Source organism: Balearica regulorum, chromosome 7 (genome assembly GCF_011004875.1).
Source record: "Balearica regulorum gibbericeps isolate bBalReg1 chromosome 7, bBalReg1.pri, whole genome shotgun sequence".
Classification (NCBI taxonomy): domain Eukaryota; kingdom Metazoa; phylum Chordata; class Aves; order Gruiformes; family Gruidae; genus Balearica; species Balearica regulorum.
The window spans coordinates 35,638,605-35,664,098 of NC_046190.1; the positions used below are offsets into that span (position 1 = coordinate 35,638,605).

The 25,494-nt window shown below is 36.8% G+C and overlaps 1 protein-coding gene across 6 annotated transcripts in view; it reads right to left on the reverse strand.

Moving 5' to 3' along the window:
- The window catches only part of CTNNA3 (catenin alpha 3), a 512,461-nt gene extending 492,338 nt beyond the window's left edge, over positions 1–20,123 (reverse strand). For 3 of the 6 annotated variants that reach the window (XM_075758852.1, XM_075758851.1, XM_075758849.1), the window contains exons 1-4: positions 19,994–20,121; positions 15,425–15,642; positions 10,874–10,980; positions 3,447–3,639 (exon numbers count right to left, since the gene is read on the reverse strand). In XM_075758852.1, the coding sequence (XP_075614967.1) occupies positions 3,447–3,639; positions 10,874–10,980; positions 15,425–15,449 (325 nt within the window). In that variant the 5' untranslated portion in view covers positions 15,450–15,642; positions 19,994–20,121. Of the gene's footprint in view, positions 1–3,446; positions 3,640–10,873; positions 10,981–15,424; positions 15,643–19,993 lie in introns of all 6 variants that reach the window. The other 3 variants (XM_075758850.1, XM_075758855.1, XM_075758853.1) reach the window with 3 other exon arrangements.
- Positions 20,124–25,494: the final 5,371 nt, after the last annotated feature.

Genomic DNA, 25,494 nt, shown 5'->3' on the forward strand with positions numbered 1-25,494 from the left:
CATTTTTAAGATTGAGGGGACAAATAAAGTATAACGAAAGAGATCAGCATCCCCTTCCTTTAGTAAATATCCCTACGTTACATGTCCCATTTCTTGCTGTCGAATGGTAGTTTCTTCCATGCCATCAAAGTCTTGCCTCCTCTGTTTAACATCAAAAAACATTCAATACAGACATTCAAAATAACAAATCATCTTTCTAATTTCCTTTTAAAGAGTAACTGAAGGCTCAAAATGTAATTCCAGCAAGTAACTTGTTTCAGTTCACTGTTTCATGTGATGAAAGGCTTATCTAGGAACACACTTGAGCATGATAACAGCTAAACGCATGAAACATTGACATTGCAATAGATAGAAACAACGCAGAAAACAACTGTTGTGTTTCTGACCATATATAGTCAGTAAGCAATGGCAATAAATACCAAACATTTCAGCTATGCTTGTACAACTGTTGAAAACTATAACCAATCACACCTTGACATAAATGCAAAAAATCATTATCCTAAGTATAATGCTAGACTTTAATGCAAATTCCTAAGATATCATTTCCCCACATAAAGTACATAATTGTTTTGTCTTAAAATTGATTAAATATCAGAATCATAACATTAATTATAGTCTGATGTTTAGTGTCAGAAGCATTCATGGTTGAACAATGCTTCTTATTCCTTTGTATAGGGGTCAGTTATTTTACTGTTAATTCACAGCACGTTATGAGTCAGAAGGCAATTTTTAAATACTGTACACATGAGACCCAAGTCTCATCTACTGACAGGGTTTGTCAAGATGGAACTGTAGTCAGTAAAGCCATACCCATGCCCCCCATTTCTGAAGACATTAGATGAGTCGCTAATGCATCAGATGAATTAAAGACGACAAATCTTCTATATCTTATCTCCACTGTTCATTTTTATCCTGCCAATTTGCCCCTTTATTCCCCAAAACACTAATATGAACAGGATTATCAGCAGCAGCTTGAAAAAGGTCTATCACTCCGCTAAAAGGAACCCCTATTAATGAACTCCAAAAGTAACAAAGCAGCATTTTCACACTAATGGTTGGCATTCAAAGGAAATAAGCATTTCATTCTCATGTCACAGTCTTCAACTCACCAAGCTCAGTGAGTGATACAAGCTAAAATGCAAGAAGAGGTGAGAGAGTATTTATTCTTTCCAGATGTTGGTGTGCAACTTTAGGACTGATAGTTTGGTTCACCTCTGAGTGAAATCTAGAGCATTGTTTCAAAAATTCCACTATACAGTAAATATAAGCTGTAACCATGTGCAAAAATTCATAATTTAAGAACATATTAATAAAAATACCTGCCAGTCACCACAGAAAAATATGCCCACGGAAAATTAAATACCATATGCTATGACATGCATGGCAGGTGACTGCATGCAAGCACAGTTTACCAGAATTTATGACCCACATCATTTCAAAGAGCTTGAAGTAAATAACATGAGACATTTAACAGCAGCGGAATGTGACTTGAATAACAGGCAATGAAGTTACATATGATGTGGATACCACAAATTAAAAATAATACACAGCTTCAAAGGACTAAAAATATCTGCAAAATTAACAAACTGCTATTTATTTTGCAATTGTTCACCAACTTCTTAAAAGAAACTTGTGCAGCTTGGCAAATCCTTGGAGGAAGACTCGCTGTGAACACTCAATTTGTCATTGCATAACGATAGATGATAACATGGACTTAACTTTCTTTTAAAATGTATGAGGTGGATATAATCTACTTTATGTATTATTTATTTTTGTAGTTATCTCTGGTCTTGGCTGAGAATCAATAAATAAATTGAAAATGTGAAATATTTTTATATTATCTATGTATAAAAATCAATAAAAAACTATATATTTTATTCTTGTCTTGTGTTATCGGCCTGGAATGGATGGGCTAACATTTTAAGAGTACTCCAAAATGAATGATTTTTTTAAAAGCCTGAGCTGATCAGTGTGACAGATAACAATGATATTTGCTGGTCATAATGCTTTTAATCACAAAGGACCTTAAGGTATCTCAGAAACCATATGCATATATCAAACTAAATGCAGCCATCTCTGGATCCAGAGGAAGCCAATAGCTAGTAATCACTACCCTGAACAACATCAGAGACTCAGAAACAGCCTCAGCTGCACAGAGGGGAAGACAAAATTTTTAAAAAAAAAAAATCCTCATTAAGTTGCAACTTTAGTAAAAGCAAGGTGATATAAAGACCTGATGTAAATGGCTGCCATGCAGTCCTTCAGGCACAAGCTGTCACATGACATAAGAACATGCACCTCACTGCACAGTAGTGAAAAAGCAACTGAAGCCCACTTTGCCCCTTATAAAATCAAGTCTGGTTGCTAGCTCATTTGATAACATGGCCTGACAATAACTTTATGGTACAGACCATTGTTCTTTACTTGTCTGCTCCCACTTGTTTGGGAAGGCTTTCATCAATCCCTCTTAACCTGACTCCAGGCAACCCTTGGGAACCATTTGTTTACAAAATTCACAGAGCTCTGATGAAAGGACATAGTTCTCAAATGACTGGCACTAAAAGCATTTCTTTTCTGTACCTTTTCCTGAATCTTTTTCTGTACCTTTTCCTGAAATCTTCTCCTGAATCAATTTTGAAGGTTGATTTCTGCAGGAATACATTTTGGATGTGTGTCATCTGTCTTATTACTATTTCAGCCTGCCTTCAAATTCACCCAATAGGCCCCAATTATCCATGGGGAGAGTAAAAATCAAAAAAGCTACAAAGAGCCTGAAAGAAAGTGGCTAATAGAGTGTTTGCAGCAGATTATAAAACCTAGTCCTATCCTGGGAGTCTGGTTGGAAATGGGGAGATAGGTCATGAGGAAATGGAATATGGTAAAACTCATCAAAGATGAGCTGCTCTATCACAAGGGGATGCCTCTTACAGTAGGTTAAAGAATCCATTTTCCTCCTACTTAAGTCTCGAAACATACCTCCAACCAGGACCATTACATCTTCCCAAATTAAGCCCTTACTACTGTACCAGAGGGAAGATTTCTGGTTTTAAATTTTTAACTAAAAGGCCTTAATCCCAGATTCAGGAAGACAGTTCTTTTCAAGAAGAGATTAAGCATAAGCTTAAGTTAATGCATGCTTTAACAGCCACTAAGTTAACAAGGGGAATCCTCTCTTCACTGGAAAAAAAGAAAAAAAAAAAAAAAAAAAAGAAAAAACCCACCACTACCAAAACTTCCACTGACATAAGTGTTTTTCTACAATGGGACCCAGTTTGCACACTTTACCTCTTTACAAGTGTTATCTGAGAACATACAATTAGACAACTCAAACTTCAGACATTTGCACAAAATATATTTCTCATGGATATCCTAGCTTCATTTTGATACCAGAGTTACATGGTTAAACTAATTCCTTGTGGTGCCTAAATTATTTATCATATACTTACTCTCTTTCTGGACATCAGCAAGTGCTGCATGAAGTTCCTCTTTAAACACAACTGCTTCCTTGGCAATTTTTTCCCCCTTGTCCAACAGATTCCAAGTGGCTTCTTCCACAGAAGCTAGCAAGACACGAGCTCTTTTGGAACGGCCCTTTTTCTTACTAGAAGGATTCTGTGGACAGTTTACTAGTGTTGTAACCTACATTTAAAAGAAACAAAAAAAAGACAATAGTGGTATAAGCTCTATAATAAGTAAATTTATATTGTTCTCAAATTAAAAAAAAAATCAAATTAATATAGTTGAGAATAAGCAATGAGATTTCCCCTGCTTTAGAGACAGACATGCAAGCTCAGCATACATACCGAGAACGGGCAAGACTACTGAATCACAGTTTTACTTAATATGCCTCATCTTTGTATTCTTCTTTCTGTATGATCAAAGCAAAGTCAATAGAAATCTCACTGTCATATTAACCCTGATGCAAACTCCCAACACTGCTTATTTTAAAATTTCCTCATGACTTAAAAAAAAAAAAAAAAAAAATTACTAATGCTATCTAGGGAGGCTTCAGCCAAGGCAGGAATTATAACCAGTGCTGAATCTTCCCATACTTCCAGCTTAAATCTCCCAAGTTATCTCAGAAGCAAATACCCAAAACAAGTATATACACATTTCAAAATGTTTTCTATTTTTACAAAGGAGGATCACAGTGGTCAGAACTCAGCACATCAGAATCATCTGGGGAGGGCTCTCAACATTAAAACTGTACATAATTTTACCCAGAATGTAGGTTTACTGCAGCTTTGTCCAAATTATGGTTTTTAACAATGCTCTTCAATGCCCATGAAGAACTTATTTTTATAGAGCATCCCACTCCACATTCCTCATCATCTGAGCACAGTCTCCACATTCCAACAGAACGTTTCTATCAGACTATTCTCTAAGGCACTGCTTGAGCAGTCACACTAAGGAAAGGCTCCTAAAAGATTTTAAAAGAAAAGTGTTACATAGATATTTTAAAGCATACTTTATTTTCCTTAAGTTCACTGATATTTTTTAATACTCCTTCTATTCTGTTCTCTGTGCCAGAACATAGATAGCATAATATTAAGTACAGATCTAGTCTTGGAGCTCAATGAACACATTTTATATGTAGATAATTGCTTCATTTTATTAAATGGCATTCCAATCATCAACAATGTTGTAGAAGCAAAGGGAAACTTGTGTATGAATTTCTCAGTCCAGCAGGCACACTTAGCTGATGGCTCCAGTACAGCTTGTAGTTTGAGCTGGTCTATGGAAAAGGGCTCCAAGCACAGGTATACAATGAGAAGTGTGCTAGCTGTGCCCTAGCTCACCTACAGATCGTGTTCATGAATCCAATGCACTTTCATGCTTTTCATGAACCTGTACTTCTAAAAGTAACTGACAAACATCCTCTGGGAAGCATTTATATAAACACGTATTTGAAAGACAAAAGCCCTGACCCCTATACCATTCATGTGAAAATTTGGGGGAAAAGACCAGCCACTTGACATCGACTGCTTTGGCATGTCGCAAGGGAGACAGCACATAAATAACTCTGGCTCAGTTGTTAAAGAGGCTTAGGTATTTTTCTGACCATGCTCAAAAGTGAATGAAATTATTTATTGCACATAAATCAGCCAGCTGGTAGAGAATGCACTGGGAATAAGAATCTTGATATCTTTTATTTTTACAAACTCTATAACATTATTTCTAGGGCATTTAATGCAGTTTCAATGATCATACTTTGAGGGCAAGTTAAAGAGATTATAGGCTGATACTTCCAACAAGAAGGACATAAAACATTGTAAAAAAATTAGAAGCTGCCCCAAAGACCTATCAAGCAAAAGACATTTTTAAAATGTCTTAATTATTTAATCCCTATTTCCAGAAAATAATATATTCTATTTCTCAGATTTTTACTGTAGTTTTCTTTTTATGTAAAATACTATTCTGTGTACTGCTTATTCATGCTTTGGAGGAGCAGAAAAGGAAACAAAACAAATGGAAAAATGTGAAAAATAATCATTCTTGCAAGTGAAAACTCTTGACTGTAAGACCCTTCATCTTCAGCATCACTGTCAGTAAATACCAGAGGCAGCTTCTGATCTCAAATAGAAGTTAAAATTTGATAGGTAGTTCTTGGCTCATGGAAATTAAGGAATACAGAAAAACTACTCTGAATTCTCTTACACAGAATCCCAACGTCAAATTCAAAAAGTTTATGCAGATCCTACATATAAATACTTGAACTACACTGTAACTAATAGAGCGTGCCCTTTTGATTCATTGTCAACACAGCTTGTACTGTAGTGGCAGAATACACAGTCAAATTGGTATCAATATAAGAAAAAGAAAAATATATCCCCATTAATCCTGTTCATGCTTGACTGCACTTCCCAGTTATTTACACCTTATTGCTATATATAACAGGTCTCACAGCATTCAATGGAAATCATTGTCAAGAGGCTATTTTGTATCTCTAGGAGGAGCAACAGCATTGTGCCAGAGGCGCAAGGCATTTTTAAGCGATATTTTCAAGCTCATATGCCATCACAGCTGCAAAGCTGAATCATGTTGTTATTGTCTGTTATTGATATTATTTGTTAAGCTGAAGGAGTGGGATTTTTTTGTCATGGTTATCCCAAATAGTAAATTCCAAAGGAACTGTGTAGCAGTTCTTCCAATGCTATATTCAGTTCCTGCCAGCCTTTACAATCTTTTAATAGTGCAGTAGTTAAGGAAACATGTCTTGGTATCTCAAATAGCAAAATATTTGGTTCACCTCTGATATTAAAAGTATTTTAAAGCATCAATCATAAAACATTTTCTGTTTAAAATTTAGTTCAGTGTAACTGCAATCCCTAGACATTTGAAAAAATAAGACATGAACTCAGTGATCTAATGACAACAGCAGAACCCCCTGCTCACTGTTTCAAATCCCAGTCAGATGTTTGAGGATAATAAAGTATTGCCCATACAAATAAATGCGGGTTAATCACTTTCAGTGTGCATAAAGTAAGCTCACCATACATAGAACTAAAACCAACAGTGCATGTTTTCTGTGTGAGCAAAATTTTGTGGGTGTGGATGACAGGTGAGAATAAATGCCTTTCAACTTGCCTGGTTTTCATCAGTGGTGCAAGGGACTCTAAAATACACAGATGTTTCTATACATTCTGTAAAACTTACCTATCTCTTGCAGCCATAAACTTTCCTTACCTCGTATGTATGTATAAAATATAAATAGATGGAAGAGGTTTGGCAAGGAGGTTTGGCAAGGAAAAGCTCTTACAAATATTGTGTGTCTGTGTGTACACAAATATATAGAGATACGATACAATATCCAAATAAGTGGCAAATTTACAGCTTATAAGATTTGTAATGACCACAGAGCAAAGGCAGTTATGAAGTGTTTTCTGCATGAATTAATAAAGCTACATGAATCTCATCAAGTCATATCTTTCAAAATTTTTCCTTGTACATAAATTCAAAAGGAAAAAAGTCTTGTAATAGTTTGCTACAGAAGCAAATTTATACCTAACCATAACTGTAATTATTACATAGTAGAGCAAACAGATTAAACAGACTTCAGACTCTGAGAATGAGATAAAACAAGAGGATATTTTCCATTACATTAATTGTTACATTTTGTGAGTAAATCTAGCACAAGCATGACAAATATTAGACATCAGCTATGCAAATGAAAATGCTTTATGATCTACCGATGGCTTCACAGTAATTGTTCCATGATAGAGTGCATCTCTAATAAAAGCCTAGAATTAGGGAAAGATTGTTTGTTTGAGCATGTACCAAATTTACATCAAGGCAGCTGTCAGCTGAATGATGTCAATTTTGACAACTATCATTTTTAATGTGCCGGATGCGTTGACAGAGAACTTTACCCAAAACCCTTCCTTTTAAAACTAATGTCCTGAAAGCACTTGGAATAAAATAAAATAAAGGCCACAGACAGAGAGAACCCCTTCTGGTGAGGGGGCAACTGGACAGGATTAAAGAAACTGTATTGCAATACATAGAAAACAGAGTGCCGCTAGTATTATACCCCCAGGAGAGTACAGTTTATGAGGCTGGACACAGAATTACACTAACACAGTTATGCCGCTTCCAACATACGAGTTTCTATCTCTGCAGAGCCCTGCTCAGCACTATTGGAACTTACCACCCTAGGTCAGGCCACTGTTTGCGATGCAAAGAGGGAAATGCCGTGAGACTGCTGCCCCTGCAACCTCCCAAACATTGTAATTTAGAGCCATTGTTTTATTCCAAGGATGGAGAAGTTGCCAAGTCAGAGAGGGTTTTATACAAAACAACATGTCATACTGTTTGACAGTTTCAAAGTGATCACCACTGCCAAATGCAGATTGCAGGGAAGAAAGAGAATCTAGCAGCCGTTTGCAAAGTTACTTCCACAAAGGCTGGTTTTGCCTTCATTTTCTCCCATATTGATCCTGTTAAACTAATGATTGCTCCAACACTTAGCCTAACTTGCTAGGACAGACTTCAGAGAAGCTCAAGCACTTCTATTGCCTCTTTTCTACCAGAGCATTACAAGCCTATTAAATAAATTAGAACATAAATCTCAAAATGAAGTTAAACTGTATTCAAAACAGCAGCTGCTAAGCGAATCAGGCCAGAGCATAATACCATTCACTTTTATCTGTGATTGATCTGATTCTCTTTCTAATCATAGATCAGTTTTCATTTATTGCCTGTCCAGCATCTCAATTATCCTTCATTGAGTATTAGTTTTAATCCCTGCTTTTGCATTTTCAACATTTTTTTATGTCTCCTTCCCACTCAAAATACAAGTTTCCCTTCCACAGTTCTGTTTTGATACAAAGCATTAAGGTTGAGAGCGGGAAAAGACAGCCAAAATCATATTCTCTTTGAACCAAAACATTTCCATTTTTAAGAGACTCAGGCTTTTTAAAGATGCTTGAGAAGAGCTTTTTAAAAAAAAGAAAAAATTATATGGTTTCTTTGTTTTGTTCTGGAACTATTTTTTGTTGTTGTTTTGTCGTGTTTCTTTGATCCTACAAAACTCAGGCCAAAATTTACATTTCTTCATCTCCTCTAAAAATATGCACAGTGTTATGGCTGCCTGAGCAGTCTGACCTACTGGTATACAACAGAAGGTTTTAAAATGCAGTCTATCAAAGACATCTATTCCTACTACTCTGAAATTAATTTTATAATCCCTTCACATACAATGCTCCAGCCTGAAGACTTCCCACAAACCACTGAACTGTTAACTAAGGTTTTATACACCATCAATCACACCCAGGCAAAAATAAATAAAGGCAGACAAAATGAGTGAGAGGCAGCTCAGTTAATAACAGCTGGAAATGAAGTAATGATAAAAAGAAAAGGTTACTTTCTGAAGAAAAGAATCTTCTAGAAGAGACAAATGAGTAAGGGAGGAAATGAAGATTGAGTCAAAAACAAGAGAAGACATTTCAAAGATGATAATGAAAAATGAAGAAACTGAATGAGTTAGGGAGAGGTAAAAGTTTCAAATGGGGAAAATATAACTTTATTTGTTAAAGAGTAGCTTATTTCAATGAATTAACTGATTTTTAAAAGTAACTTTTCCTAGAACTGTTATAAAACTTGATCAGCATCTCTGCTTTTCCTAGCTTTTAGAGCACATACAGCACTTCTGTAATAAAGGACTTTTCTGACATGAAAGTCCAAATAAACGTAAGAACCATCACACCAAACATATTCATTTTATTGTCCTCATCTTTCATCTCTGTATTCTTCCTCCATCCAACCATTATATGCTGCCTTTTTAATTATAATCTGACTGTTCCCCTTTATCTGCTCACCACCCGTCGGCAAGCCCAGGGAAACAGCATGCAAAGGACTGGCTCCCAGGACAAAGGTAAGATGTCATCAGAGCAGTGTGTGTGAAAAGAAGAGCATTCCTGGAATAACAAAATTTACCAGGTACCTAAGGGCCTGAGTACAGTCAAAGGAAGCCTGTGAGTGGTAAGAGAAAAAATATTTTTTCTTTAATATCTGTCCAAGTACAATAATAATAGTTTGAATTAAAACAATTTTACTTATCTCTTTTTTAAAAATGGAAAAGTTGCAAATTGAAAAAATGAAAACAATAGAAAACTTAGTAGATATGTCCTTACCTTTTTTAAATAAGCTGTACACCTCCAATTCTTATATGTGTATCAATAGAATAACAGCCAGAGTACAGTAGTCAATCTGGCTTTGCTCAATCATTCTCCCACTATCAGTTTTGTTAGTTGATTGTTAACATAAGCTATTTAACAAAAAGTTATTGTCTTTTAAGAGGCATTACTCAAAGTGCTTGGAAAGACCCTAATCAACCAACCACTGAAACTGTTTCATAGCCAGGCACTAGGAAACAATACTAAATAAGCAGTGTACAGCTGTGACAAGTATTTTGATCTACAACACTTTGGCAAGGCTAAAGGACAGCGATAAGCTGGCATCCTTGTGCTGCGTTTAATTGACTAATAAAATGCAGGTACCCCACCATCTTTGTTCTAAGGACAATGAAGAGAGAATTCAAAATAGCTTGAGTTTCAAAATTGAAGATATCCTTTCTGTTCTTTACCCTGTAGCATACTGCTACAAAGGCCTTTTAACACTTTCCTAGTTATACACATTATTTGCAAAATGAGATCATGTCTTCTGCAAGTAAGTCCTTTCCATTGTATTAAAAAAAGAGACATTTCTAATCCATGCCAAATTTAGAGATAATGAGGGAAACTAACACACTAATCACTGCATATTTAATCACTGAATACTTGAAACAGAACTGGAATAAGCAGTAAAATTGCTCCTCCTAAAAAGAAAGTTTTATCAACAAACCTGAAAGCATTTTTGTAAATCCCTTTTCCTTCCAGCTAACGAAAGCTTGGGCTAAGTAATAGGTTTATACAATACGCAACAATTGCACTGTTCTTAGGGCATCTCTTCTAAAATGCAACAGAATACAATTCTTTTCAAAATTCAGAAAAAGAAACTCACCTACAGAATTCAAGGCTCTTCTTTTCCACTCTGTCCACTACTCACAATATGAAACTTTTCATGTGTTGGAAATTCATTTGCAGTGTATTCTACATTTAAACATCCACTAGATAATATTGTACAAGAGACTAGCTAGAACATACAACATTTGCCATGATATACTGTGTGGCATTTGGAAAAATGGAATTGACTAAATGAATGACCAAATCTGGAAGAAGACAGATCCTCCTGGACAGTTTCTGAGCCAGAGTAAACTACAAGTACAGAAGAGCTGTGGGCATGCCTTTCTTAATAGTGTCCTTAGTCAAAGTTCTTCAGCCTTATTCCCTTCCCTCTTTGGTTATCCAATTTACTTTCCACAATACTAAAATACCTGAATTATCAATGGTTCCAATAACTTCTCCACTGTAAATGTCTGGATCTGCAGATCCCGAGGATCAATTTTCAGTTTAATGCTTGGCGCTTTTGTTGACATTTCACCTAGGTACAAAAGAAAAAAAAAATTGCAATAGGCAATTATTAGCCACAACCACACCTTTCATTGCCCTCTGTCAGAGCCCAGAGACTGCCTATAGGAGTAGAGACTTGATTCCATAGTAGGCTTAGGATTTCAAGAGATAAAATGAATTTTTCTAATTCCTCATTTCTAAATTGTGCAGAAAAAAAAAAAGATACTTGCATAAACTTTAAAATAATAGATTTAAAGTACATGTAATTCCTTGTCTTCTCTTCCAGATTTAAGTTGACCATATATTTAAAAATACACAAGGATAATTGCATTAGAAGACCTTTGAATATAAGTTCTTTAGTAGTCAATAAAAAGGAGCTTTAAAGCAAAAATTATCTATTACATTATTGAATTTATCATAAAAGAAAGACATTAGTGCTACGTGCACAATACCTGCATCTTATTCCATGTGCCAAATTGCAGTGGCCATAATAAACACTTTATGAACAAAAATATATACAGTAGCCCTTCAAAGTCCTGGCAATGAATAGCAGGACAAAGTGAAACATTTAGTTATTTTACACCCTGTAATAACAAATATTTTCTAAGTGTCAAGACAGATTAAGTCAAGAAAGCCTATTACTAAAGTCAATAAGATGGAACTAAAGCTAAGTAAGGTCTTTAAAAGTGAATAAATCATTCATTAGGAGCTTGATCCAAAGTCCACTGATGTTAATTTAAGGGTTTTCACTGAGTTCACTAGGCCGTTGTTTGGGCCTGTAGCTGCAGTGAAATGTGTGTGTGCCAACAAAGAATTATAACTGTGCTTTACTAGGAATGCAACTGATTATTGTCTCAAAATAAAAGACATTTTAAATTTTCCAGTAACTTAACCTCCCATAAAACATAGCTCAGCACAGCCTTTTTAGCCAATAAAGACTTCAAACACACAAATAATGGATATCTGTCCTTTCTAAGCAGGACTTATTACAACCATTGCTGCTGTATAATAAAGTAATAAGGTACTGCAATTGAGCAGGCTGAAGAGATATATTGTCACCTTCCAGTGAACCTAGCATTGATTTAATACAACACAGTAGGTTTAGGGTTTCTATAGTAAGTTGTGTAGAAATGGTGATCTCATCTGTTTAGCACAAAATAGTTATCCACATTTCACTTGCAAGCGAAGATAACATGAACAATAACTAAAGAATTCAGGTTAAAGGTAGTTCACAGTTTTGCTGTTCTTAGTAAAGGTTATAGAAGTGCCGAGTTTATTCTTTTATTACAAGCTATACTATAGGCAGCTGAATTTGTGGAAACTTAGGATGAGTCAGGTGATAGCATATGTAAAGAACTGATTTTTCAGTTTTAATTCCAAGTCAAAAGATAAAGAGAACAAAAACTTGAGATCAGATTGACCAGAATTACACTTCTCCTTTCATGGAAATTAATAATACAGAACTTGAGAAATGTCAATGCAAATGATTTGGCTGTATTTTACACATTTAACTTTTAGATACATGTAACAAAGCCCAAAGAAATAAAATTTGAGACTCCCAAAATTGCCAGTCTCAGTGGTTCTCTTTCTGTCCAATGAATCAGTAGATAGGATACTCCCAGTTTTGAAATACTCCAGTTTAACTTATCTCTCTGTTTGAAAGGAACTGAGCATACCTCCCCCATCATTCACTGCTTCAGAAACAAGTGGTGGAAAAGGACTGCAGCCCATTTGATAGCTCAAATTGTTATGTATTCTCCCTCACCTGATGAAGTTCTAGCTATTCAAGTGTACACACCACACCTCTTATTCACAAAGCCTCACTGCAGCTGTTACAAAGTGCTCTAAGATAGATGGCTCAGTATCTTCTGCTAGTTCTGTTCTACTCAATGTAAAATACTTACTTACTCACTGAGCTCAGAACAAAACAGGCTGAAAACACAGCATAGCTATAGAGGCTGGTGGTTAGGGCATGCTCCCAGGAGGCAAAATATTTGATTTCCAAACTTTGCTTAACTAATGTTTTCAGAATTTCAGACCAAGAACCACCACAAGACACAGAAGACATCAAAAGTCAACGAACTCACAATATCTACAAGCACATCCAATATAATAAACATCCTACTGAATCAGATAAATCGTCCATCTAGCCCAGTATGTTTGGTACAGTCAGGCTATCAATTCTTGATAATACACTGTATATACAACAAAGCAAGAAATAAGGTGGGCTCTTTCCATCTCCTGTTTAGTGGAGAAATCACTAAGAGACAAATTCACAATCACCTTAAACTGCCTCTCCCATAATAAAACAATAGCACACACACCTTTGGTTGACTCTGCAGTATTGGCAAATAGCATCGCGTCTGTGCCTACCTGTAATGTTGGTGCAGCCTATGAACATACAGCAGAGAAACACCCACACTGCTGAAAAGCTGTTTCTGCTGTGTCTACCCCTGAATCAAAAAGCCTTTCAATTCAACAAGATACTCTCCTCCAGCTCTTTGGGATTGCATCAAACCACATCATTTCACACTCCTGAAAAGACAGACCTATTTATTTATTATTTACCATCCGCAATTCACTGGTTCTCTTAATCTTTGGCCAACACTTCAATGAATCTGCCTTTTATTCACATTTTTAAAAAAAAGTCTTTATAATATTGCTGGTTCACAACCCTTATTTTTGACATTTTCACAAGTCTCCCAGTATACGGGTACTTCTTGAAACCCATCACAACAATTGCAAATAGATGGTATTGATTGTGCTTTGAATTTTTTTCTGGTCAAGGCATACATCAGTTGCAAGGGGACAGGTAAGAGCTGGATGGAGATAACACTTCATGCTTCTACTGAGATTTGAAGAAATCACTAGATGATTTTCAGCTTATTTTTTCTGCAGATACATGCATGCTTTAACTTCACAGTGGCTTCCCCTCTATTTGACAGAAGGGTATTAGCAACTGCTTTACTTAAAATTCAGAAATAAAACCTTTGCTGCTTGCAGTCAAGAGCTGCTCTCCATTCTCACATCACAACTTCCTATACTACAGGTCATCTACAATGATCAGATCTTTTCTAAAATTTGACAAAAATATGTAGCTGTAATTATAGTCACTTCCTCTTACTAGAGCTTACTGTGCTCCAGAATCCTACCACTGAGCAGTCTCAAACTTGAGAAATGTCACAAATCTAATCCCATTTTTGCAGATCAGAAAAACGTGAATCCATGTGCTGTGACTTTCCCTTTTCTGGGTTTTGGGGTTGTTTGGGGTTTTTGTTTTGTTTTGGGGGGTTTTTTAAACCTCAGCATATCATCTAACATAAGCATTTTTATTCTTTGCTTGAGCCATGGCTCAGCTGGCTTTTGAACTCAACAATAGCTTTTTAGCCTTGGGTCAGGCCCATAACTTATTATTCACTGAAAGTCAATTGCAAAAATTGTTTCTGAAAATTTCAATTATATTCTAAGGTATAAATAACCTACTTAAGGGCTCACTTGCTGATTCTAAGTTTGTTTTGTTTTGTTTTTTTTAAAGTAACATTCTAATGCTTCCTTAAACTTCCTTAAAGCAACCAAAATATGAAAACAAGCTTGCAAGCCAATGCAGCAAAACCTACAAAATCTTTAATTATTTTGATACTGTGACTACATATTTTTAAGTTACTAGGCTCTCCTTACAGTTATTTACCATATTTGGTAATCAATATTTAAATAGTGGTTTTTTTTTTTTAAATCAATGCAAGCGTAATAGGTGATAGAAAGAAAAATATGCAGTCAGTAAAGATCATTCTAGGGTTTTCTCTGATATTTCTCCACTTAGAAAGTGAACTTCTGTCCTTCCAGATCATCTTTATTAAGGCTAAAAGTTTTAGTGCTTGCCTTTGGAAAAAAATGAGAATCACAGTCCGCCTTCTATTTTTTTAAACACATACGTCTACTCCAGTGTAATATGCCCTCTAATTACAGTAGGGATCTTGACTGCGAGATATTTTGGTAAAAGGCTGCTATAACCTCACACTCACTTATATTAACCTTTACAGTAGGCAATTTCAGCACTGCAGACCAGCAGCTCTTAGAACACTTAGGAAGTTAAGCATGTGTCACAAGACACAGTTGTGTCTCCGAACAGTCAGAAAAGCAACCACCTGCACACCCCCACCAAGTGCTACAAACTTTAAGATAATGAGATTTTTTCTTTGTCTTTTCAGCAGACACATCCAAACTGAAACTGCTGAGTCTTTTGGTGTCAGAGAAAAAGACACAGGAAAAACAGTCAAAGTTTGTATCCATCTGCAATACAATGTGAACATAGCACCTGCAGCTTTTAAACAATCTGTAAGTACACTGTACACAGACACAGATAAAGTAATTAGCATCAGAAGCAGAGCCAAAGATATTCTGCATAAATTAGAAAACGTTAACTTTAGAATCCATTTCCTGCTAGATCATTAGAAAGCCAATAGCACATCACTCACCTATCCTAGAATATACAGGGTCCATATTCAGCACTAAAGCAACTGTCTATGTAATTTCCTTGTGTTAGGAACTTCAGTGCAACTGCTATGGCTCACTATTTGGCTTCGGAGGCATCTGCAAGGGACTGACAAGCTCTCCAGTGTATTTCAGGATGACAGACAGGACACAGTGGCTGCTGGAGGGGTGGCAGGGGGATGGGCATCCTTAAAGCTGTATACTAGAGCACAAATATGTCCAAAAGATTTAAAGTTTAAAAGCTTTTCAACAATTAGATGACATGAAACATACCATTACTGATACTTCTGGTGCTTATTGTTATAATTTTCAGCACAGCTATTGTTTTCCTATACATTCTGATTGTATGCCAACTTCTTTCTCAAGGCGATGACTCAGTCTCAGATTTTTGAGCTGGACAGCAAAGGGATTCATAAGGCTCTCACCCAGTAATTTGGCACCAAATTTGAGGGTTTTTTTTCTATTGTGTGTTACTCTACACTGACATACAATATACTATCCTATCGATTTCATAAAATGCACAGGCCTATTGCCTTCGGAAAAACAGGAAAGATAAGAAAAAAATATTAGAAGTAGTCTACATTAGTATTTTTAAACAAGATACACATGGACAGGACACCCGAGGACTTCCAAGACATGAAACATTACTGAGAATATATAATAGAATATGTTTTATTATCTAGTCTTAATTTCAATATTTATTATACAGCTTCATCAATTGGTTCCAACACCACTCTGGGAATAAAATGTTAGTCCTTTTGCTACAGAGTCAGTACAGCAAGTGCAAATCAGGTGTCATAGAAGCCACAAAAACAGTCACTGCATTTTTCTTTGATACTCTAGCTGATACATAAGATATTCAGAATGCTAAAACATACTATTTCTGTTTGCAATACAACAGTATGGAATTTTTTTGCTTGAAAACCTGCTATACTTTGTGGGTCAGATCGTGCCCTGGAATGGAGCAATACCTCTGACACCTGGGAAGGATCTGGCCCATTTAACATCAGGGAAAACCTATAATGCACCTGCCAAACTGTTTAAATTTCCATACAAAGCTGTCAGGTTACACTCTAACCACCTTAGATTTTATCACTTCTTATCACAAGTAACAGAAAACACGTTTGTCAATGCAAAGACACCACGAAGGAAAGAAGAGCTGGAGAACTGAAGAAGGTGACGGAATTCAGAACCGTTAATAACATTTATTCACTGAAGGCCACTTTATTTAAACGGACTTTGCATTTAGGTGTAGATTTGCAGTGAGGTAACTGGAAGATAATTTTTAATGCTGAGAGCAAAAAACTTTTTTTTTTTTTTTTTTTTTTTACACTCCCTTTCACTTCCCTCTGTGTCTTTCTCCCTAGAGCAATTTTTTAATCCATTGGCCAACCTAACTACATCTGAAAAGCAGCTGAAATTTCCAAAGACACAAGATTTCCACCAAGTTCTTCAACATAGTTCTCAGCAAAAATAGGGTCATATATCATTCCTTATAATAAATGTATCGAGGAAAAGAAAGCAGCATAAGCCTAGTTCTTACTGGATACCAGAGAATCCACATGGCAAGGAACAGGTTATAACTGACCTGATGGCATGAAAAGCTTTAATTAAAATTTATAGAAAAAAAATTTGAGATGGGGAAAGCATTACACCTCAATGAACTTGTCTCACGCAGACTATGTGATGTCTAGCGAGATAGCAAATGAAGATTTGTCCAGGGTTATAATATTCAGAACATGGTTTTTTTTCCTTGTTTAATAGTCATGCCTACTTTTTATGGTGTATTCCATCAAAGCACTTTTTCAAGCAGAGGTCATCTTCCAATATCACATAGGGAAATAGAATCACAGAGGAAAAGTTATTTACTCAAGATCACACAGAATGCTAGTGGCAGAACCAAGGATGGAGTGCTGGGATACAACCATTTAGTCACTACACCATCTTACTCACACTTTCTTTAACTGAGGCAAATAAATAGTCTAAGAAGAGCAAAACTCTTCCAAATACAATTTACACTATAAATCTAAAGAACATAATCTCATCTTTCATACTCATGTCAAAATCACCCAGATAGTAGAATTTCTCATTCTCAGTAAGGTCAGCTAATAAATTCTTCTCTCTTAAACATACTATCAAAATTACCGCCTTGGTTAAATGCATGCACTTCCAGCCAGTTGCAACACACTGACAAATTCTAGGAGACGTTCCAGCAGAGGTGTGAATCCTGCAGCCTGACCAGCTACATAACTTTTTGCTTTGCACTGACATACCAACAGCTATCCAAAAATGTGTGTTATGGTCCTGAGCCTACAGCCACAGCAAGAAAACTATTCTCCACTGAAGTGTAAACATGAAAACTTGTGAACCTGACAATGCTCTCAATATATTAGCAGTAAACTAAATAACTCCATTGATATTAAATTCTAATGGATATACTTCATTACAGGTGACAGCAGAATCAAAATGATCCTGCTGGTTTAGAAATGCTTTACCAACCTTATCTTCATAACACTTCTTCCAGGTACATTTTTGCAGGTACTGGAGGTTTTGGTGTTGGAACTGCAGTTGTAATATTTAAGATCTTGAAAAAAAATTTACTTCATAAAAGAAGGAGGTGTGACATCAGATGGCAGCATTTCATTCAAAAAGAGGTGGTTTTCATTAATACTCTTTGGACCCATTTCAAATTCTTAAAGAAAAAAAAATCCTTTCACATGAGACTCTGTGCTATTTTCATTGCATGCACTTCGAGTGCAGAACAAGGACCCCTCTCTAAGTGGCATACAGTTCCTACATGGATGGCTATCCTGTGCTGGTAATGATAGGTTAAGAAGGTCTGGCTCTAAGCCCTCACTTTTGTTATCACTTTTAAAGTGTTCCTATCTCTATTCAGAACCAGAGACTCTGTTTAAATAAAGATCAAGTTGACCTTCCACTAAAAATAGGATATTGTTCAACTTACTAAAAAAATTCCATGATGTTCTACTAAAAGGGTTTTAAATTTTATTTTTGTTAAATACAATCCACTCATTGCCCCTTTTTGTTATTTGCTGAGGGTTATCTATTGCAACATTATACTATATTGCTTTGCTTAACAAATGTCTACCTCTTACTCAGTTGCAATGAGGTAAGAACCCCATGTTTTTCCCTTCTCTATGTAGAGCTGCTACTCTTGCCATCAGATTTTGTTGTTTCATACTCATGCACTGTCCCAGGATGCTTCCCCATCATGTACCATTTCATGTAACTATTTTCAAATTGGTATAAAGGTTTGCATTATTTGTTTTGTCTAGTGACCCAAAATAGTACAATTCTTCTTCCCTGTTGTCTACAGACATGTACAGAACAACCCCAAAATTAAGGGTATACTTCTTAAGCATATGTTAATTTTGAGATATGCATGAAAATAAAAGATAAATGGTTCACAGAAACTGCATCATTTCAGAAGTTGGCAAGCAGCTACTTAGCTAGCACCTACAAAAGCACAATCTAAAAAAACCAGGAAACAGAAAAACAGTATTTAAGCAAAACCATAATCCCCCCCGTGCCATGCCTGTATATAGAGACAGACCTCTGACATGCAGATCAATTGTTCTAATGGAGCTCCTGGCACTGCACAGCACCCTATTTCCTCTATCAACTCAGACAACTGGTTTCAAATCAAAATGTGGCTTAGAAGAAAAATCTGACTTAGTTGATACGAAATGATTCACCAGCATTTCTGGTGAAACAGCTTCAGAAATAAAGACTAAACATATTCCTGCCTATTTTGACCTCCGCTGTCATTCCAGCTCAAAAGGATTTGGCTAAAGAACATTCCAAGGTGGAGTAGTTTTCTAACATTGATCAACAGATTAGGAATAGGAGAGAACAGCAACAATTCATTATGCGTTTTTTCTAAATGCCTAATTCTTTGCTGTCGGATGTCTTTTGGGCTTCACCAGCTCTGAATATAGCTCGTCTTTAATAAGAAGAATCCAAATGGATCTTACATAATGTAAAATTGTCTTAGCGTAAAGTTTTTTGAAATATGCCTACTGTTATATTGAATGTAACAGCCTTCCATTACCTCTCACTTATCAATAAGTGCCTTTTATATTTTGAAATAAAAAATAATTGCATAAAATTGCCTTGTACAGTAATTCAGTATTTTCAACAATGTACATTTACATAAACCTTCCTTGCACTAGATGCAAAATCCAGCAAAGTACCAGGAGGTAAATTAAACTGTTAAAAATAACAGTATTCACGCAACATTTTATGCTTCCTTTTCCAATATTCCAATATGTTTTTTCATATTTGGAAAATACACAAACACATTGCACTAGTTTGGCTACTGGCTTCAAGTGACAAGACTATGATGATTTAAAATATTCAGAACATTTAAAAAACCATGTTTAAAAGTTCTTTTTCTAGAAAGCTGGTTAAGAAAACCAGCTTTTTAACTCAAACTTTTGAGGCAATTATTTCATTGAGCAACTATAGTTCCATTCACTGCTTCATGTACTTTCACTAAGTGGAAAATTCTCTTCATTCCTCTTCAATCTTACCTTTTGAATCAAGAATCTAACAAGATATCCTAGAAACAGCTCTGTGAAGAACTCTTGATGCAGCTTGACTCCAGAGGCACTGTTAGTGAGACAGCAAATGGTTGCTTGTCATTCCTAGTCTATGAGAAACAAAATAGGAGGGGAAGAGAGTCAAAATGGGGAGGGCAGTACCCATTTGGGACCTCCTACTAAACTGACGACTTGCCACTGAAACTACCACTTAAAGAAACCCCAAGCTCATTCCTAGTCTTGCAAATAGTTTGGCACCAAGCTTTTAGACCCTAAATCACACATCATTGAAGTCAATGGCAAAGGCCTCTCAGAAATCAATGAGGTTTAGGCTGAACATGAGAGGGGAAAGGGAAGAAGGAAAGAAGAGGCCATTATTGTAAAACCCAGGTCAAATATAGTTGCAATGTACATATCATAAAAATTCATATAAACCATGCTGTACATTGAAGTCTTCTCCATTAACCTTCACAAAATACTCAAAACATACTTCCAGTTCAATAATCCCACATTTATAAGATTTTCCAGCAAGGCAGCCATTTAAGAAATGGACATGAGTGAAGTTTTGCTAATTTGCCATCATAGCAAATTTGAGTACCCTGAGGTGTGGTATGCAACAGCGTTCATGTAATAAAACTCTGCAAACTCCATAAAAGGCAGAGGTTGCTCAATACTTCTATCTATTCTGCTAGAGACTCTCTATTCTGCTGCTTAAGATCTTAATGGTCTTAAACCATTCAGTCTGCAAACTTGTATGAGATCCATGTGTCAGGCTGAATTTTCTTTTTGGAAAATTTCAACCACAGCAGTTTGGCTATTTTTAGTTGATTTAGAGGTAAAAAGGGCACAGACAGCCTGAAGGTTGAGGTAATCTGACACCAGCTAAGAGCACTGGAGAGGCTTAAGTAGAAGAAAAAAAAAAAAGGAAAAAAAAAAAGAGACCTGAAGAATGAGTACATATTGTGACAACTCAAGAGTGAGGAAAGAACCCAAGACTTGGACAGACATAAGAGACAGTACTGAAATAGCTGGAGGGAATGGGAGGGGGGAAAAAATAAATCAATCACATTTGGGCCCTGTCGTGCAATGGCCAAGCGATTTCAGTAACATCTTCTGCACTTAAAGCTGCATAGAAGGAAAAGATATGAAAGTCAGATAAAAGGTATATACAAAACATCTACAGAAGATTTTGTTCCCCTGCAAAAGCATCAAATATTATTCATAGAAATTAAGGTTCAACCTTGAAAGAGAATCCTTTCTTTGCTCACCTTCAACTCATTAATTTAGAAGGCATGAACAATAGTCAGAGAAGAAAGTTGCTGAACTAAAAAAAGATCTAATTTTCTGAGCACTCTATTAAAAGTACATGATGCAATCCAAGTCTAAATCTTACTAACTGCAGTTAGTATTTCTCAGCATTTCTTAGCTCTATTTACTTCATCAATGTTATCTGAAAGTTAAGAACAAACAAAAATGCAATTCACTTAACTACAAGATTCAATATAGACAAGTGGAGTTATGTAGATGATCCATATTACTTTTTTATAATCATTAGATCTTTGAAACTGTATCGGTGCTTCATTTATGAAGCAAATTACTAGAGGTGAACAGAGATCCTCCTTATTTTAATAGGTACACTAAGGAGAGGTGTGGAAAACGCTAGTTTTATTTTAAGTTCTTTGTCCTGTCATATGGGTTACCAAAAGAGGAATGGGATTCAGTTGCTTAAGCTAATCAGCTAGTGCTATTTTAGATACTGTAGGGTACCCATCATACAAGCCTGCAGGGTACTGCAGGTCTCCCATAGACTTCAACCACATATGCCAGAGCTGGATATGGGGATATGAGGCCAAAAGTGTCTAAAATTGGTCCTGTCACCTATGCTCAGGCACCTGAATCATTCCCAAGTTGCCTTTATCTTAACAAATCCTCCTATTAATTGTTGCTATAAAGCTTTTCCACTCGAACTTGGGTTTGGTAGGTCACTTGTGAAACAAAGTGGTAGGCACATGTCATTACAAGTAAGCACTGCAAATTTTGAAGTTATGCAGTACCCACCGCAAATGCCACTGCAACACCAATTCTTAAGTACCATTAAAATATTCTGCACACAATATCTAAAAATATGTTAATGGTATAGATTACTGTAAACTACCATATACTATACTTTTCCATCTTGGTTGTTTTCCAGATTTCCTTAACAGCCTTCTTGTAATGTCATTCAAGCCTCTTCAACAGTTGCTCTCTACTAACTAGTTGTAACTTCTTATCTCACAATTTCACATCTTGCTAAATTCAATCCTCTGACTTCTATACCTAGCCCATCTTTCAATAACTTCATTGAGCAGTTTTAATCTGTTTTTCAATGTTTTGCTGGTCAATCCAATCTGATGGCATCCACACAGAAAAATGAGTTCTCATCACAGAAATACCAGTCATTTTGCTGTGAAAACTACATTAATCACAAAATAGAACTTGTTGGAGTTTTTCGTCAATTCTCTTGTTCTATATTTACTTTTTTTAAAAAAAAGTGTATTTTTAGATAGATGAAGTTATTCCTTTGTTCAAAGATTTCTGTCCTTTACTGTTATATTTAATACATTTACAAAATAGGTGATCACTTGTTCAGATACTTACAGAATTCAGTAGCTTCTTATAGGCCAGCAGTTTGGCAATTCCTCTGACAAGCTACAAAAACTGTATGCTGGAGGAATTTCATTCTCTCCTACCACGGGAGTTGATTCTTCAGTTTTTTAAAAACAAAACGAACCAACCAAGCAGCATATCCATTAAGCAGTATCAAAAGATTTAATCCAATAGAGAAAAAGAAGCAAACAGCAAAAGGACACAAAGCCCTACTCTCAACCCTTCTTTCCCTCCATTTCTCTCTCTAATTCATGGGGTTTGTTCAGAGCGATTACTTCAAAAGCTCTAGTAAATTCAGGGCTGCAGTCAGAATTGGCAGGTTTTGAGCAAGGGTCTTACCATCCCAAATCAATTAAAATAAGCACCTTGTTACAAAAGGCCCTAAAAGCACTTTCAAATTTTGCTGAGGCAGTTGCTGGTAGAGGTTGAGAGGAGCATTTGCACTAATATGCCAGAAACAGGGCAGCAGAGACGAGTGCATGCATTTCCCTGACAAGCGGGCTGGCAAGATGGACAAGACACTACACTAGAAGGCATCTGTCAAAACACCTATATTGAATGTATTTTTGCGTACTTACATGCTGATACCATTCATGCCACAGAAGCGAGTTTAAAATCCCAGAACAGCTCTGAGCAAAAAGCAACCAGGTCCATGATACACCACTGTACTACCATTCTATCTAGAAACGCCTCTCTGAGCTGCATTCTCTCTTCAGTAAGTGGATATTCATACACCTCTTCTTTGCCCCGGGAGTCTTCCCAGCTTCAGCATCAAGAGGGCTGAATGTTGCTGTTACAACCTGCATTCTAACACACCCAACTCCCTGTTTCCACCTCTCTCCCCTCCCACTGTCTGCCCTTTCTCTCCCTCCACAGGAGGACACAGGTGCTCTTGCCCCATTCCTTGAGGCAGGCACAAAAACCCACCAGGACTGAGCGCAGACCTGAGGTGGAGGTCGTCCACCTCCTGCTGCCCTCTGCTCCTCACCCCGCTCTGACCCTGGTGCTGGCTCTAGCTCGCACCCGAACGGCAGCAGAAGACAACACAGCCCCCATTAACCGTTCACAGGAGAGGCACAGAGGTTGCACTACCACTTCGCTACGGGACGACGCTTCACGGCTCCGCGCGCGCCAAGGGCCGCGGCCCCGCCCCAACGGCCCTGCGCGCGCAGCAACCCCAGCGGTCAGGGCCCCGCCCCAACGGCTGCCTTCTCGCGCCGGTGAGGCACGCGGCCCCCTGAGGAGGCGTTTCTCTTCGCTCTCCGTTTGTATCCTGTCAGGTAATGTATACAGGAAATCTCAGGCTTTTAATTCACCCACTGCCCGCCAAACTGCTGTTTTACCAACAGAGTTTCTTCTTTTACACCGTGCGATCAGCAGCTCTTGTTCCGCAGTTTGTTTGCAAACGGCGCCTACCTACCGAGAAAGCTGTTTCTTAAACAAACTTGTGAGAAGACCTGCTACCACAATGCCACTTCAGCTCCCAAAATGAAATTTCCACAAACAGATGCTGCTGTTGGCAAATGTCCCTGTCAGATCCACTTCCTAGCGGTAGGTGTGAGAACTGAACATACAGATGTGCACTGAGCCTATTCCTATTTTTAATTTAGATCATTTTATGTTAGCGTTAATGTATCACTCCTTCTGACGTAAGCTGTTCTTCAGGTGGTAGGTTTTCCTGGCTTTTACTAACTGTCATGATTTTTTTCTTTGGTTCACAAAGCAAGGTGCTACTTTTATATGTGCTGCTGTATGACTCTGGATAGAATTTCACAGCTTTGAATGAGAGCTAGACCTAGTCAGACCCAGCACTTCTGGCAAAGCACGTTGGAACTTTAATAAATCAAACAAGGTATCCATAAAAATAAATCAAATTTCAAGTCAAACAAGGTATCCACATCTGCATTGGGTGGACACAATCTGTTGTGTATCCTAGTCTTGGTCTGTGATCAACCCGGTAAGGAAACTGGCTGATTCACATCAGGGTTTCATGCATCTCATGTACCTGGATTTCATTCCCACACAAGACAAGTCAAAAAGTCATAACTGGTGAGTGGCTGAATCCAGCCCCAGCATGGCATCAGGACATGGACAGAGTGTGTGACCAGACCCAGGGCCTCAGACTTACCCCTGTGTCCACCGGAATAGGTCTCATCATGTTTGCTTAAATAATTTAAACTCCACTAGGCTAAAGGAAATTTTTAAATAATTCTTTTAAAAAAAATTCACACTGCTGCAATAACTTCTGATGTTAGCTGTCACTTGAATCACTTCAGAAATAAAAGATTTTTTTTTTCTTTTACAGACAGCACATTCCAATATCCTGTCCATTTGCCTTCAACTATTATCTGTAAGTAAATTCAGTAATTAGTAATTTCATTCTAATTTCACTTGCTTTACTAATTTATTTACTTTTAATGGAAGTACTGAGGAGAGTTAACGTCACATTTGTACATTATTATTTAATCAAACTTGTCAGAACTGTAATTGAATCCATAAGCTATAAATTTATACAAACAATAGATAATATTTAAAGAGAGAACTCTTTAAAGACAGCCTGCTTACTAGGCACTACTTCCCACTGCTACTGAGAAGCCATGCAGTATGAAATTAGCAGTATGGAAGCTTAAATTGCAAAATAATAATATCACCATGAGCACCAGAAATGAAACAGCAGTGCCTGCAGTTCCTAAACCCATGTTTAGGTCTTCTTGGTATCCACACAAAGAGAAGACACAAATCTGAAGGCTTCCATTGCTTGAGGTTTATTTCTTCAAACCATCTTTTGGAATTTTCACGAGGAATATTTCTCTAAGGAAATGTAGGCTATAAAGGTAAGAATAACT